This window comes from Mobula birostris, chromosome 27 (assembly GCF_030028105.1).
Source record: "Mobula birostris isolate sMobBir1 chromosome 27, sMobBir1.hap1, whole genome shotgun sequence".
Taxonomy (NCBI): domain Eukaryota; kingdom Metazoa; phylum Chordata; class Chondrichthyes; order Myliobatiformes; family Myliobatidae; genus Mobula; species Mobula birostris.
Window position 1 is genome coordinate 28,993,406 of NC_092396.1, and position 18,348 is coordinate 29,011,753.

Consider the following 18,348-nt stretch of genomic DNA (forward strand, 5'->3'; position numbering starts at 1 on the left):
TGCAGCTGGGGGAGCAGTGGCTGCATTACAGGAAGCTCATTAGCCCAAACCATACTGTAGGAGCCGATGACCATGAACCACCCGGCCTCACACTTGGAAAAAAATGGTATTTGGATAAAACCGCACCCTTATCACCTCAACCATCCAATTTGACTACATTGCTCTTTGTGATGTTTTAATTGCCTCCCATCATCCTATCCCGGGCAAAGAAACAGTGTAGTAAAGCTCAGTTACCCAGCACACGCCAGAATTGACAGGTACTGGTTAATCAGGTGTTGACTCTTGTATTTTTGTTGGCCCAATTTCATCATTCGGCCTGTCCCAGCATTGCTCAACCAGTATTCCTACTGAAATGTCAATTACTGGAGCAGGAGAGATCTTAAATACTGGGCAACAAAACTTTTACTGCACTTCCTTGGCCAAACAATGTCTTCCGAGATCATGACAAGTAGAATACAAGGTCAGGCATTTCTTGCTCTTCCGAAGATATCTGTAGACCAGGGGTCCCTAACCTTTTTTGCACCGCAGACCGGTTTAATATTGACAATGTTCTTGCGGACCGGCCGACCGTGGGGGGATGTTCAAGTAGGGTTAAACTCACCTCAGCGTGTCTTTTACAGTTAAGTTTGCCAACTTTCTCACTCCCAAATAAGGGACAAAAGTAGCAGTCAAATCCCGGGACACTTTACCCCAGGAAAGACTACCATGACCATGAAGCCATGGGCACCTGTGTGCACATGCGTGTCGTGAGCATGTGATGTGCGTATGCATGTACGTGCCAATTTTTTTTCACAGATCGGTTTTGCCTTCATCTTCCCGACTATACTGTACATACATTATTTCTACTTTATATAGGCTGTGTATTTATCATATCATTCCTGTTTTTACTAAATGTTAGTGTTATTTATTTTCAGTTTTATGTGTTATTTGGTATGATTTGCTAGGTTATTCTTTGGGTCTGGGAACACTCAAAAATTTTTCCCATATAAATTAATGGTAATTGCTTCTTCGCTTCATGCCATTTCGGCACGAAAGATTTCATAGGAACGCTCTACCTTTGCGGGGAAAATACAGGACAAGCCAATTTAGACCAATATATGGGATGTCCCAGCAAATTCAGGACAGTTGGCAACCCTATGTTCAAGTTCAACAGTGCGTGACAGGGAATGAGGAAAGGTGCAGCTGATTCGTATTGTTTCCTCACGGCCCGGTAGCACATGTTTTGCAGCCCAGTACCGGTCCGCGGCCCAGTGGTTGGGGACCGCTGCTGTAGACCATGCGAATACCCACCAGTTCAACCGGAGAGACAGGGAACACATACAGTAGAGGGCATGAGCTAAAATATCAGGTAATGCAAATGCCAGAGCACATTTTGGAGGTGAAGTAGTAACTGCTCTTTTGGGTTCAAGGGTCATTCTTCATTTCATCCCACGGACGTACCTGGATTTGGGTTCTGTTCTTCTGTTTCAAGTTGACCTTCAGACACAGAGGGCTCATCAGTCGTGTTCTCCTCTCTCAAAGTTTCACCCAGAGCCATGCTGGACAGTTGGTGTTCAATTTCCTCTCCCTTCCGATCTGAAAGGAATGCCAACAGTTCATTTAAACCAAGCGAGCTAATGACTGTATTCCCATTCTCAAGGATATTCAAATCTAGGTGCATTAATATTTTTAAACCTGACACTGCTAACAGGTGGTAAATTAGTTTTAACTCCTGACACATCAAACAGACAACCTTACAAGGGTTTGCTTTTTTTAAAAAAAAAAGGAGTGGTGGATGTATGGAATGTACTGCCAGGGATAGTGGTAGTAGCAGGTACATTAGGGGCACTTAAGAAACACTTAGATAGGCATACGGATGATAGAAAAATGATGGGCTATGTAGGAAGGAAGTGATCTTAGACCAGGTTAGAAGATCAGCACAACATCATGTAACGAAGGAACACACACAAAATGCTGGAGGAACTCAGCAGGCCAGGCAGCATCTATGGAAAAGAGTACAGTCGATGGTTCAAGCTGAAACTTTTCACCAAGACTTGGAAAGATGCTGTCTGGCCTGCTGAGTTCCTCCAGCATTCTGTGTGTGTTGCTCGGATTTCCAGCATCTGCAGATTTTCTCTTGTTTGTCATGGGTCAAATGGTCTATTCTGTCCTATGCACGTAATTCTGTGTACGTGTAACATAACTTCCTTCCATTATTGGGTACTATACATAACCTTAAAATACCCAGAATATTTCTTAATATTTATGATATTTAATGACTGTTAGAATCTTCCTTTGTGATAATCTCCTATTCAAAGCTGTTCACACTGAGACTAATTCGGGGTAAAAATTGGAGGGGTGGTGACTAAAACAAAAATCACCCTCCAATGGGCATCCATAACAAGCCAAGCTGAAGAACCAAAGAGCTGATGACAATCAATGGGGAAAATGATTTTAAGGAAGACGATGAGAAAGTTAACCCAAAAGAATTTTGAAGGAATTGGGTGGTTTCATGGGAAATACAGATCTAGTCTGGCTGCCATTCAGGATGAAAAAGAGTAATAGGAAGTATTATATTGATCAACTCTCAAAATGACGAACCATTAGAATTTTAGCATTGGTGATAATGATACAGAGGCAAAAGAAGATAGCCTTAAGTTATAGCAATACATGCAAAATGCAGGAGAAACTCAGCAGGCTGGTCAGCATCAATGGAAAAGAGTAAACAGTTGACATTTTGGGCCAAGGCCCTTCTTCAGGGGGCGGGGAGGAAGATATACAAGGTAGTAGGTGATGGATGAAATCAGGAGAGGTGGAGGGGTGAAGTAATGAGCTGGAGAGTCAACTGGTGAAAGAGATAAAGGGCTAGAGAAGGGAGAAATCTGATAGGAGAGGACAGAAGACCATGGAAGAAAGAAAAGGGGGAGGAGCACCAGAGGGAGGTGATGAGCAGTTAAGGAGATATGATGAAAGAGGGAAATGGGAATGGGGAATAAAAGGTGGGGGGGTGGCAATACCGGAAGTGCATGACATGTCAGACCATGGCCTCTACTGCCACGATGAGGCCACATGCAGGTTGAAGGAGCAACATCTTACTTTCTGTCTGGGTAGCTTCCAACTTTATGGCATGAACATCAATTTCTCGAACTTCCGGTAATGCCTCACCCCCACCTCTCCTTCACCATTCCTCATTCCCATTTCCCTCTCTCATCTTATCTGCCCATCACCTCCCTCCGGTGCTCCTCTCCCTTCCCTTTCTTCCATGCCATTTTGTCCTCTCCTATCAGATACCCCTTCTTCATCTTTACAGCTTTACAGTAGAGGAGTCCGTGGATAGACATGTCAGAATGGGAATGGGATGTGGAATTAAAATGTGTGTCCGCCAGAGAAAGCAGGATCTCCCAGTGGCCACACATTTTAATTCCACATCCCATTCCCATTCTGACATGTCTATCCACGGCCTCCTCTACTGTAAAGATGAAGCCACACTCAGGTTGGAGGAACAACACCTTATATTCCGTCTGGGTAGCCTCCAACTTAATGGCATGAACATTGACTTCTCAAACTTCCGCTAATGCCCCACCTCCCCCTCATACCCCATCCGTTATTTATTTTTATACACACATTCTTTCTCTCACTCTCCTTTTTCTCCATCTGTCCCTCTGACTATACCCTTTGCCCATCCTCTGGGTCCCCCCCACCTTGTCTTTCTCCCCGGACCTCCTGTCCCATGATTCTCTCATATCCCCTTTGCCAATCAACTGTCCAGCTCTTGGCTCCATCCCTCCCCCTCCTGTCTTCTCCTATCATTTTGGATCTCCCCTCCCCCTCCCACTTTCAAATCTCTTACTAACTCTTCCTTCAGTTAGTCCTGACAAAAGGTCTCGGCCTGAAACGTCGACTGTACCTCTTCCTGGAGATGCTGCCTGGCCTGCTGCGTTCACCAGCAACTTTGATGTGTGTTGCTAGGCTTCTTAAATATTAATCTTCTGGAATACATCTTGTTACACAGTTGAAGTCAGAAGTTTACATACACCTTAGCCAAATACATTTAAACTCAGTTTTTCACAATTCCTGACATTCAATCCTGGAAAACATTCTCTGTCTTAGGTCAGTTAGGATCACTATTTTAAGAATGTGAAATGACAGAATAATAGTATAGAGAATGATTTATTTCAGTTATTTCTTTCATCACATTCCCAGTGGGTCAGAAGTTTACATACACTTTGTTAGTATTTGGTAGCATTGCCTTTAAATTGTTTAACTTGGGTCAAATGTTTTGGGTGGCTTTCCACAAGCTTCTCACAGTAAGTTGCTGGAATCTTGTTCCATTCTCCAGACAGAACTGGTGTAACTGAGTCAGGTTTGTAGGCCTCCTTGCTCGCACACGCTTTTTCAGTTCTGCCTGTGCTGCTGTTACAGGCGAGTTAAATTGCACCTGTGTATACATGTACTCAGGCGTATGACAATAAACTCAACTTTGACTGCTATGTTATCACAGGTGGCTGATAATGCCCAAAGGGAACATCTGATCAAAAACAAACCAAAGAAAATAAAAGTTCTAATGATAAAGCACCAGAACTAACCACACTGACCAGATCGCCAGGCAAAGCTCTCCATAGTTTATTACTAATAATACTAATACTAATAATAGAGTCCAAGTCTTAGACAGATAACGTTAGCAACAGACCTTGCTGAAACACATCAATGAAATGAAAAGTGCCCACAGTAGAAATATGGAGGAGGTGGCCTGATGTGAGGAGTCATTTGGAGTGACATTTTACAGAACGTACAGGGGAGTGGAGCAAATGCAACTCGGAATAGGCCCTTCGAACCACGCTGCCTAGCAATCCCCCGATTTAATCCAAGCCTAATCACGGGACAATTTACAATAACCAATTAACCCACCAACCAGTACATGTTTGGACTGTGGGAGGACCCGGGAGCACCCGGTGGATACCCACGCGGTCACAGGGAGAACGTACAAACATCTTACGGGCAGCAGCGGGAATTGAACCTGGGATGCTGACAAAGTAAAGCATTGTACGAACCACCATGCTACCAAGCCGCATTAGGCTTCCTACCACAATGCCGCCCTCACCCGTTGAGGCTGGATGATGCAGAGCAATAACATGCAGCACATTTCAATGACAAGCTAATTACATCAACATGACAAGCCCATCAATGTAATAAACAGGATTGAACATCTAATAAAACAGGAAAATAATACCATGCGATAAAGTTGATTTTTTTTTAAACTGCTCAGAACCTTCTCACTCTTGGAAGTTCTGCAACACGATAACAACAATATTTATTTGCTATTCCTCCCTCCGTGTTACTTTCAATGATATATCATTTCATTTTTTTATTAAATGCTGGCTGGCACTGCATTACATAGATTAACTATTACACTAGTTTGCACTGAGTCCAATCTCCTTGATTACAGCAAGGCATATTTCATTAAGGAATCAAATCCACAGATATTACAGCCAAATAAAAGTGTGCAGCTTTAATTTTGAGCAGCTCTCATGTTATGGAGTCATAATCTTCTGCTGAAATGCTTCTAGACAGAGTAATATGAAAGTTGAAGTTGGGGGAATACTTTCACCTGCTGGCATGTTGTGGAATTACAGACTGCTGATGCTTTTTTAAAAAATAGCAATTGTAAGGTACACTCTACACTCTTCAGCATCTTTAATGTCAACTGGAGTAAAGTATTACTTCGCATGGGATCACTGAACTCGATTATCTAAGTGGACGGAAACCTTAGGTGGAAAACATGCAGGAACCCTTCCCACTTCCTGAAACAGATGGCCTAATCCTGAGAGCAGATTTACATTTTACTCATTCAGGCTGTCCCTGAGGACTGTCTGGGAGCCAATAGCAAAAAAAGCAGCCATCTGCATTTGGCTACACTCCAACAACACAAGGGCACTGCTCAGTGATGAGTTTTGAATAAAAAACAGGTACCAACTGCTTTTGAACAAGGGCTTCCATTGATAATGACAACAGTGAAACATCCCATCAATTGCAAGAGGGTCAGGTCATAATCCTGAACCTAACAGCAGGAGACAGGATGTTGGCTCAAGTTCCTATGCTCCTGTTGTACTAAAGAAAGAACACTTCAGATTACAAGGTACAGAATTCCAGTAGTTGGGATACATTTCACTCATTCAGGAAATTCCGCCTAGAAACTCAGTGATTACTATCATGGACAACGGACCAATCATAAAAGGCTTGTAAAGTAGATTGAGAAGTTATGACCTGTGCGCATGTTGGGCCCATTGCGATAGAGAACCGCCAAAGACGTGAGCAAAGGAGCTCCCATCCAACTCAATGGAGCCCATTGAACCTCTGCGATTTGGGAGGTTGGCGGCAGTGCCGTGCTTGCCTTCTCCAGTAATGACCCTAGCACAGTAGCCAGGGTAATCAAGAGGACCGATTTATATGGCCTCCCACATATTGATTAATAGATCACATGAGCGTAATTAAGCCATGCAGGCTTGCTGGGCCGGCAGAGCGGGCTACCATGCTGTATTTTTTTATATAAATAAATAGACAAATTGAAAAATTTAAAAGGCATTTGGACAGGTACTTAAACAGGAAAGGAGTAAGGAGGTACAGGCATAAAGTGAACAAATAGGATTAGTACATAGGTATTAACAGTCGTTACGGATGAGGTGAACTGAAAGGGCACATTTCTGTGCTGAATGATACCACAAGTGCAGTAAGGGGAAGAAATGCTCATTGCCAGCCCATGACGGAGTGCTGCCAGTCACTGACCAAAAACGGTGTTCATAATGTGGCACTGGCCGCAAACACTGTTCATGATGACTGGCGGTAAGCAGCAGCAAATTTGCGTCTATAAACGTGACCTTAGCATGTCCCAGTGACTCCAACACTTGGATAATGTTACCAAAAAAAAAAATTCCCTATCAGACTTTACCAGTAGCAAAAGAAAATAAAAACTCAGCCCATCACCCCACATTTCACTTCAATTCCAAACCTCTGCTGACATCTGCTTGTGGTTTAGACTTTGGCAGAAGAATGCAGAATGGCTGCAGACTGTGGAAGGGGGAGAAAAGTGTTTCGGACTGCAATGACTCAGCCTGGGCTCTCTCCTTTTCAAGAACACAGTTACTGAGAAGAGCAAAGTCCTATTTCTATACCTTTCCAATATTTTCAGTGTAGTTCCTTTAATTATCCAAACTGTATGAATCTGGCAACAGCGACAGTTACTTCCTGAAATAAAGCTGTTTCAGGAAAATGCATGCGTCAGAGAAGTAAATAAAAAGGAAGAGTACAGTCCCCGACCAAAACCTTATCTGTTCCAAAGAAAGAAATCATGCAACAGCATTGTCTCTCCAAAAACAGTTTACTCCACTGCTTCCTTCTTTTCCAACTGTGTTGCAATAAAGGCAGCCGCAGACTTCCAGCACTTCCGACAAATGCCCCACCTTCACCCCCTAGAAACGATGAGTGGGCTATCTCAACGGGATCCAAGGGAATTTCAAAACACAGTATGGTCCACACACAGGTGCTTTCTAGCAAGGGTAGCCGAAGATAATAATCAGGGAGTTTTAATTGACTTATCTCTGCTAAGATTAGCTATGTCAGAGCTGCTGTTAGTCCAAAGGCTTTTTGATCTGTGTGGCTTTTCCTTGCTACTGATAGCAAATGTTGACCTGTTATTAAGATTTTCCCTCTGCAGTCCGTTAGCAGTGCAATATACCCTCAATGGCCAGTTTATCAGGTACCTCCTACACCTAATAAAGTGGCTACTGAATACATTTTCATGGGCCTCTGCTGCTGTAGACTTTCCACTTCAAGGTCTGTCTGTTGACTCAGAGATGCTCTTCTGCACACCACTGTTGTAACACATAGTTATTTGAGCTACTGTCACCTGTCAGCTTAAACCAAGCTGACCTCTCTCACTAACAAGGCATTTTCACCCTACAGAAATGCCAATCACTGGATGCTTTTTGTATTTCGTATTATCTTCTGTAAACTTTAGAGACTGTTGTGCGTGAAAATCGCAGGAGTTTTTGAGGTACTCAAACCACCCCGTCTGGCACCAACAATTATTCCCACAGTCAATGTTACTTAGATCACATTTCTTTCTCGTACTGATATTTGGTCTGAACAACAACTCAACCTCTTAAACATGCCTGCATGCTGTTTTGCATTGAATTGCTGCCACGATTGGCTGACTGGATATTTGCATCAATGGGTAGGTGCACCTAATAAAGTGGCCACTGATCATACTAAGCATCTGAATGCTTCATTCTAACCTTTGTAAAATACTTCAAATTCCCTTACTTTTTCAACCAAGATAAAAAGAAAGATCTACATTAAGAATAATTTCAGAATTCGAAATGCAGTTGGACCATGTATTTGTCTAGAAAAGTAACAGGGCAATCTCCAATTTACAGACTGTGGTTTTAGGTCTGATGGAATAGCCTTATCTGCTATTTGTAGAAACTCATTCCAACTATTGATTACCCTCATGTAAAGAGATACTTGCAGTCATTTGTCCCAAATGTGTCCTTCACAGATCTGTATCTTACTAGCCTGTAGCCCTGAAAAATTTAAAGAAATATTTAGGGTAAATATTGACTTATTAAAAGATGTACTTGAAATATCTTTTCAAACCTCAAGAATTCATAGTGCTCATTTTCTTATATTTATGAAATATAGAGAGAGGTCTTACAACTCATTGGGTTCATGCCAGCATGACAGGAAGCAATCAGATGCTCCTTATTTTTATGCATACTATGAAAGGGAGAATAAAACTACTCCTGTGCGAATTCCTGCAGCATCTAGTGACAATGTGATCTCTGTCTTGGAAGCTACCATCAGAACGTCTTTCACGAGGGCAAATCTTCGCAAGGCATCAGGCCCTGATGGTGTACCTGGTAGGGCTCTGAAAACCTGTGCCCATCAACTGGTGGAAGTGTTCAAGGTCATCTTCAATCTCCGCAACTGGAGGTTCCCACCCATCCTCTGGGGGCGTACTTTATTCTATTCGAAAGCCGCTTCCATCATGCTGATTGGTTCACTTAAACTTTGTGATGCTCTTTTCCCCATTGGTTGGCTTTGGGAGGAATGGAGCCCATCTCCAGTTCTGGGTACCCTGGGGGTATAAAAGGTGGCACATGCAGAGGGCTCACCTCCTTTCTTTCCTGCCACCCACAGAGCCCGACTTCAGGCTGAACTTGCGACCAGTACTGAAGGACCACGGAGAGAGAGAGCATTGCAGAGCTTCCCCACCCCACCCCGCCATGGTATCTGTCCGTAGCCTGATTACTGCTTGGGTTTTATAAATTGAGGAGTTTTAGCAGAGTATGTGTTCGTTTAAAGGGTAACTAAATGTATGGAGTAGTGGTTTTGGGTAGCTTAGATGAATACTTGTTTAGCTAGATGCCTGATTTAGTGTTTCACTATTTGTTTGTTAAATAAACACCTCACACACCCATTTTTACATTTGTGACTTCTGTTTCACTTATTGAATCCTTGAACCTGCCCTCCCATGTTACACCACTTCAAAAGGGTGACAATCACACGAGTGTCCAAGAAGAACAGGGTGAGCGGTCTTAATATCGTCCAGTGACACTCACATCTACTGTGATGAACAGCTTTGAGAGGTTGATCATAAGTAGAATCAACTCCTGCCTAAACAAGGTCCCGAACCCGCTGCAATTTGCCTATTGCTAATAGGTCTACAGCAGATACAATTTCATTGGATCTCAGTCCATGTTGGATCACCTGGACAATAATAATACCTATGTCAGGCTGCTGTTTACTGATTACAGCTCAGCATTCAACACAATCATACCTAATCAACAAGCTCCAAAATCTGGGCCTCCATACCTCCTTCTGCAACTGGATGCTTGACATCCTCACCAGAATATAGTCTGAGCAGATAGGAAATAACATCTCCTCCTCACTGTCAATCAACATTGGTTCACCTCAAGGATGTGCGCTCTACCCTCTCTACACTCCTAAATGTGTGATTAGGTACAGCTCAAACACCATCTATAAACAATACAACTATCGTTGGCAAAATTTCAGATGGTGACAAGGAGTACAGGCGTAAGATAGATCAGCTGGTTGAGTGGTGTCACAGCAACAACACTGCGCTCAATGTCAGTGAGACCAAGGAATTGACTGTGGACTTCAGGAAGGGGAAGTCAGGGGAACACACATCAGTCCTCATTGAGGGATAAGCAGTAGAAATGGTGAGCAGGTTCATGTTCTCAACATCTGAGGATCTATCCAGGGAGAACATATTGATGCAATTACAAAGAAGGCACAATGGCAACTATACATCATTAGGAGTTTGAAGAGAATTGGCACGTCACAAAAGAATTCACAAATTTCTACATATGTACTGCAGTGAGCATTCTAACTGGTTGCATCACCATCTGATATGGAGGGGCCATTGCAGAGGTGAAAGGTGGGTTGATGTGTTATTTAATAAAACACCCAAGGATGTGCAGGGGGCAGCCCACAAATGTTGCCACACATTCCAGTGCCAACATAGGATGGCCACATGTTCAGCACAACATCACAAAACAGTAACATCAGCAATAATAGAACAAAACAACGACAGAACAAGCCTCCTTCCCACCCTCTGCACCCTTCTCTCACACACACACAGGTCTGCAAGCCCAGGACTGACCACCTCTGGACCTCCAGTTCTCCGCCCCAGACTCGCAAACACTGAGCCTCTGAACTCCAGTCTCTTGCCCAGACTTGCTCTCTGCCTCTGAACTCAGTGACTTCGGTCTTCAGCCTTTCAGGCTTACAACTGCCAGACTTGCTGACTTGGCCAGCCCTATTAATTCTTTTTAACCATGAATCCACACTGAGGCAATTTACAATAGCCCGTTAACCCACTATCACACCTCTGGCGCGTGGCAGGGGACTGAGCACTCAGAGGGAACGCATATAGTGTAAACTTAACTTTACTGGATCAAATAACAACAGTACAAAAAGATCATTACTTATCTTTCCACCCATTTATTTCTTCGAGCTCAGCCGGCAAGTGAATTTGGGCCCAACATCAGGGAGAGAAGCGTTCTCATCTCCCCGGCGGTTCAGCAAGTTCACTGCCTGATGTCAGAATTGTCAGAAGTTAGAATGCCACCGATACAAAAGAACAATCAATTTGATAAGCAATCCAGCCCAGTCAATAGACTATTGATAGAAAAGTACAATCAATTTGTTAGACATTCCAGCCACCTTAATTAAAGAAAAGAATGTCCTACCTGGTTTGCTGGAGCCACAACTTAATTACAAAGATAAGAACATCTGTCAAATTTATGCTTTAATTAAGAAAGGAATGTTCTAAATTCCATCAAGTATTGCTTTTTGTCAAAATCAAAAGGTGTGAAAAACCCAGCGACATCTTATGTGGATCTGGGCAAAATTTATTCCTAATCTTGCTCCAAAGGTGGTAGCTGTGAGACATTATTCAAACACACTGCAGTCACAGCCATAGTCAGTACTTAATCCATTGTTCCACTCAGATCCAGGGATCTGAGAATCCCCCATTCCCTTAAACTTTATCAGTAGAAATAGACAGAAGATGCAAACTCTGCAATGGCTTCTGATGCTCTTCTCTCACAAACTCCCACCTCTGGAGTGCAAGTAGTTTTGTTATGTCAGCTTCACCAGACAAGTGTGCAACACTCCAGCAGAAACCTGATTTGGGTGTGTTAGTTCAGCAGGACTAATTCAAACTCAACTTGTTCGATCATGTCTTTAGATGCCACATATATATATCAGTGCCACTAAATCACCAATTATCTGGTGTTACCCTTGGCAAAGGATTACATAAAGCTCTTTGTGAGATACTGACATAGGCTTGCTACACTATTGAAAACACTTTTTCAGGAAAATAAGGTTTCTTTTAATATATACATCATGGGCCAAGGAAAATGGATGACATCTACTCAGTGTGGGCACATTGATACAATGCTTTTTTGACCATGGCCCGTCACTTAGTACCTCAACAAAGCTTCATGTATAAACAAACACACACTACTCTGCATAATCATCCCATGTTACTCTGGAATCTCCATGAATATGACACTAAATTTTCCATAATCTCCTGTAACTATTCACAGCAATTTCAGCAAAATCACAAGGCAATTAAAGTGCAGTATATTTTCTAATAATCAATGATTAGCTTTGTTAGATGTACATCAAAACATACAGTGAAATGCGTCATTTTCATCAAATCAGATCTGTGATGGTTGTGCTAGGCAGCCAGCAAATGTCACCACGTAGCATGCTAATCGGGAGGAATATGGGTGGAAACTGAAGCATTGAAGGAAACCTATGCAGTTGTGGGGAGAACGTACAAACTCCTTACAGTCAGCAGCAGGAATTGAGCTCTGATTGGTGATCACTGATGTAGTAATAGCATTACATTATCTGCTATGCCATCCCATTAGGTGTTGCTTTGAACAGTTTTCCATTTTAGTTACTCCCCAACTTCACTATTTTAATAGAGGATACTTGAGCAGCGATCACTAATTGTTAAGAGTCTGTTTGCTCTCCAGAGAGAATGTCACATGGTTGGAAGCGTCATATGTACCAATGTATGGGGACAGGCTGCTTTACATGAGAGACAACATGATGAAACCTCCAGTTGATAATCCCAGCACAGAAACCAGCCCTTGTACGATAAGATGCATCCATACAATTCTGCACAAGGGTGCTCCCAATATATTCAAAGATATTGGTACACATGCCTAGCTCAACAAATATAACGACATGAAATTCGATCCAATTTTCTACATAACTTAGTAAACTAACAGAATGCACCACATTGACATCAGTATCAATGCTCCCAGTCTAAACCAAAAACTAATGGTGGGGGGGAATCTTACTTCCTAAGGGTATTTCACATTTTAAAATGTCTTGTAGGGCATTGTGTATCCCACTCCAATAGTCTTTGATAACGGGGCAATCCCAGAAAATATGGTAATGGTTTGCATTTTGATTTCCACAATTTCTCCAGCAAACAGGGAGGTTACTATCATAATGGGATTTCTGAGAGGGTGTAATAAAATATCTTATCAGGTTTTTCCACCCAAACCCCCTCCATTTCTGTGAACTGGTACACTTCCATTGATACCTCCATATTATTGTCTATTCTTCTTCAGATATTATTATCCCTCCTTCCTTCTCCCATTTTGTTTTAATGTATGAAGTCGAATGTGTTTTAAGATTTGACAGATCCTTATACACGCTTGAAATGATTCTACTATCATCATCTGAATTATATGCTTTTCCAAACAGTTCTATCAAACATGTACTTGCCTCAGTTACATTTTTCACCCTCCTATTAACATAATGTCGCATCTGCAAATACCGATAAAAGTCTTGTTTATCTAATAAGTGCTTCTCTTTAAGCATTTCAAAACTGAACAATGTTCCTTCTTTCATTATATTGCAGAGAACTGTTATTTTTTTAGCTGTCCAGTCCTTAAATCTAGCATCCAGTTTATCCAGTTTAGTAACCTGTAATCAAATTTTAAAAGTGCTAGTCATTGCCTTGGAGTACACTGACACTTCTCCACATGCACACCTCCAGAACTGGGTTTAACATTGAGATTAATATAGGATTAAAGTTAAATGGATGGTTGATGGTCAGCGCATCAGGTATCGGTCTTATTTTTTTAATGTTTTTTTTCTTTAATTGGGTTCTTTCAGGTTTCTTGCTTTGTGGCTACCAGTGAACAAACAAATCTCAAGGTTGTGTAATTTATACATTCTTTGATAATAAATCAGACAATCCACCCTGCAAAAACTCATTTCAGGGAGGTATCACCACCATTTCAGGGAGGTAGCACCCCCCCCCCCCGCAACACCATATCCCCCCCCCCACCCGCCCATCGACCTCCAAGGGTGTATGTAATACTTTGTTTAGTGATTTTGTCTAATCTGTAAACCAAGTTGGGTATATGCAGCAAATGTGACATTAAAATATGTGCTTATATTATATTATCATGTTTATTCTATAACAACTTTAAGCAAGTCTACAGGGAGTTTGGCCTCATCACGTAGGACATCAATAGCATAGCTCCTTAGCAGCTAGCCAGCTAGTTTAAATAACGTTAGCTATGCTAATGAACGAATGACATCTGTTAAACTCACCTCATCATGTCTTTTACATTTTAACCCACCACGGGCAATAGAAAAGTCACTGTTGCAAACAGTGCAGCGAGCAACACTGTCATTATTTTTGAGGTCGACTGTAAAGCCCGCCCACAGAGAAAACTGATAGGTCTACTTAGCAGGGGTTTTTTGCACCGCAGACCGGTTTACTATTAACAATATTCTTGCAGATCGGGGGGGGGGGGGGGGGTGGTGTTAGTCACGACCGGAATATAGGTGATAAGTCAATAGCATCATAACATTTTAAGTAACGTTTGGATATTAAAAACACAGCGCATATTTTCCCCGTATGAACATATAAAATTATTGTAACACACCAATATCACTGAATCAGTGCGAGCCCTGGGCTTGTTTTCCTGCAACAAGATGGTCCCATCGAGGGGTGATGGGAGACAGCGATACTCGAAGGGGGTTCCTTATGTCCCGTCTGTTCCGCAGTTTAGTTTTCATTGCATTCATTGCAGAAAATCCTGCTTCGCAGCGATGTGATGTTGGAAATGGAAGCAACGTTTTCAGTGCCTTCGTGGTTATGATCCAGAATGCCGGCAGAGATGTTATGTCAAACAAACTTTTCAGCCTGCCTCACTTACAAGCTCGAGGAGTTGATCTCCTTCCCGCGTTGACACGGATGACGCCCGGGCAATGACCTCGCATGTATTCAAGTTCAACAGTGCGTGACAGGGAAAAAGGAAAGGTGCAAATGACTCATATCGCCAAATCATATTGTTTCCTCATGGCCCGGTGGTTGGGGACCACTCTTAGCACGAAGGGAGACCAATCAGGATGCTCACTCTCCCTCTCACAAAAATCTATTTCCGGGATATTGTATATAATTTCCGGGCGTCAGGGAGCCACTATCGATATGCGGGAGACTCCCGGATCTTCCGGGAGAGGTGGGATGTCTGATAAATGTACTTTAAATCTCTGAATCTTGAACTTACTTGCAGCAGCATCACCAGCATATAGCATCAGACATGCAACATACATAAAAAATTAAACATATACACAATTTTTAAACAAGAAATATTACAATTAGAAAAAAAAATCATTTTCTCACCAAGTGGTCATAGTTATGCTAAACTATAGTGATTTGGGATGTGCCGGTTGGTTCAAGAACTGAATGGTTGAAGGTAAGCAGCTGTTCTTGAACCAGGTGGTGGAGAACTTCAGGCTTCTGTACCTCCTACCTAATGGTACCAACAAGAAGATGGCATGGACTGAATACATTGTGGATCTCTGATGACAGATGTTGCCTTTTTGAGTTTACTCCTCACAGATAGTACTGATGGTGGGGAGGTATGTGTCCATGATGTATTGGACTGAGTTCGTTACTCTATCCAGTACATATGCGCATGCAAATATAATGCTACTTAGTTTCTCTGACAAACATTAACAAAAACACATGTAAATAGATCAGTGAGTATCGCAAATACTCACCTGTGCCCCAAATAAGGACACTAAAATTCATTAAGTCGAAAAATTAAAATACAACTACACTATAAATTTTTATTGGTTCAGATCGCAAGTACCTCAGGCTGTCGGAAAGGTCTTGGGTAGTATTTTGGCTGCGTCAACGTAAAGTGATCTCAAGAATAAGTTTTTTCGGGAGGGGCAGCAATGCGTCTTGCTCTTCATTTAGCACTCCTGCTTGGAAACTATATGTCAGCTGGATGTCTTTGCCTGACTTACTGTGTTGAATGACAACAGCCTGTCACTTACACTGCCAACTGGGTCACAATAGGAAGTAACTGACTGCTGTGAAGCCGTACTGGAAAGCAAGAGAAAGTTGGGAGACAAAAACTTCAAATCAGTCAAATAATTACCACAAAAGGCAAAGATTGAATGATTTTAGGTACAGGCTGTTTGTCTTTTTTACTAATGAAAAATTATACACAATGATATGTAAAACTTCCCATAAACTGACAGGACCTTTCCAGGTTAGAGGTTTTCTTTAAACACTTTAAAACTCAAATGCTTGAACTCCAACCAAGAAAATTTGATATTTAGCTTAAACTTTCTTCCATTGTCTTCACTACCACTAACTGCAAGTCAATCACTAACTGCAAGTCACTGAGAGTTGTTTTTGTTCTCTATCACTACGAAAATGAATTACAAACAGATGGTCCTGCCCACTCCTTTTCGAGAAAATATTCTCTCTTCCAACTGATGACCTCTTTCCATCAGCAATCAGCCAAGAGACAGAAGTTTCCAGGCTTTAATGCTCTCATTGAATAAACAACCTCAGAGACAGCAGAGAAATCTGACAAAAGAGCAAGAAGATTCAATCTTACAACTCTGCCTAGGTATTCCTACAGCCTGTTTAAATTATACTGCTATAGGCTCAAGCACTCACTCAGCTCCAAGGGATTTTTTTGATAGCATGCTTTTCAATTTTCTCTTTTTCTAAAAGAAATTCTGATACCACACTGCCCCGATGCCTCTGTTTTATATAATACAAAGTACAATTAGTGCCAAGGGCTATACAACAGAATGAGGTACTACAGCGACAGCAATAAAAAGACTGCCATTAATGAGGATAACTAGGGAATAATATGGATCTGTAAACCTGTATGATATGCTTCACTCAATCCCAAGAGAACCAAGACCAAGTCAACCTACTTTACCAGCAAACCAGCTGAAACCAATTATCTCAGAGTGCAGGATCAAGTGTGAGGACTTTTTGAAGTTTAGGATTGAAACACTGCACTAGGCATTTACCAACCAAAGCAGGGTTCTGCTTCTTGATTGCAAGTTGAAGGAACTCTACTGATGTTAGCTGCTAATATGCAGCTGCAGGGGCAAATAAAAAGTATGATCATAGATTTTATTTCATAAAAGGTCTCTGTCCCACTCCAGAATATATTTAAATATTGACCCAGCACAACAATGAGGGCTTCACAGGGCTGAATGGCCTAATTCTGCTATGACTTATGGTCTAACTATTAATAACTATCATGTGCTCTTCTAACTCATCTGAGGCATTGCAACAGTTAACAGCAGGGATTTCAAATAAGATTTCTCCCATTGTGAGAAGACCATTCAGCCAATCAGGCCTATGCTAGCTCTCTGTGCATGCCCACAAGTCCATTCCCTCACTTTTTTTCTAGTAAACTATTCTTTCACACATGATCATCAACTCCTCCCCAATTCTCCTACCCTAGGGGTTAACATACCAACCAGTGTATCTTTGGGACAATATAAGAAGCTAGAGTATCCAGGGGAAACCCACATTGGGTTTTGTTGCCATGTGACAACATCAGAATTGAACCCCAGCTACCAAAGTTTATTGATGAAGCCTATTACAAGGTCTGTAGCAGTTACTTGAAAACAAACCATAACCGTACAGAGTCTAAGTACAGGTTTGACTCAGTATGACACCCTCCACAATAACCAGTTCTAAGTCGAAGAAAGTACTTCAATCCTTTATTAAGGAACCAGCAAAGACAAACAATCTTGTAACGATAAAAAAATACACACTAATGAAACTAAAAATCATAATATAATGAAATAAGCATTCAAGAGTATTCAAGCAATCTTAAACGTTCCAATTAACATTAAGCATAATAGACAATTTAATGTTCTTGTGCATTAGTGGTCAACAAAAAAAATATCATTCTGGCTACCTCATTGGCTTTAACTAGATTAAAACTAAACTAAAGAAAGCATGAATATGTAACTCTACTCTTTGCTTCTACCACACACCAACCCACATGACAAATTACCCATAAAAAACGTGCACCACAAAATACAGTACAGACAAAAAAAATAGATACATGGCCACAAGGTCCACAGTATACTGTCCAGAACTTGAGCTTCCCTCTACATTCCCTTGACATGTTTGTTGATTCTATGTTAAAATTGGCGGCACACTGGGTCAAGTGGCCAGTAAGGAGTGATGGGAAGTAATTAATAGCAGAGGAATAAAAAAAACAAACTGCATTTTTTTAGCTGAACGAGTGTTAGCTCCACTTCCTGTTATCTCAGGGCAGGGGTGGATTCAGATGCTGCAAAAAAAATCACCAACTTTGATGGCCCAGTTTGAATCACGCGGACTCATGGGCAAGTTAATAGGAGACCGGCCTCCAACAAAACCCCTTGGTGGTATTCTCTCCAGAGTGAAGCAAGTTATATGAAGTTGGATGGAAGACTCACTTACAGTTCATATGTAACTTTTAACCT

At 41.8% G+C, this 18,348-nt stretch overlaps 1 protein-coding gene across 7 annotated transcripts in view; it reads right to left on the reverse strand.

Annotated features, from left to right (window-relative positions):
* Positions 1 to 18,348, reverse strand: part of LOC140188694 (rho guanine nucleotide exchange factor 10-like protein) — a 196,256-nt gene that overhangs the window by 153,177 nt on the left and 24,731 nt on the right. For all 7 annotated transcript variants that reach the window (XR_011883355.1, XM_072245226.1, XM_072245221.1 and 4 more), the window contains exon 3: positions 1,441 to 1,575. Coding sequence is in view for 6 of the 7 variants with exons in the window: in XM_072245226.1 (XP_072101327.1) it covers positions 1,441 to 1,575 (135 nt within the window). In the remaining variant the exon portion in view is untranslated. The remainder of the gene's footprint in view (positions 1 to 1,440; positions 1,576 to 18,348) is intronic.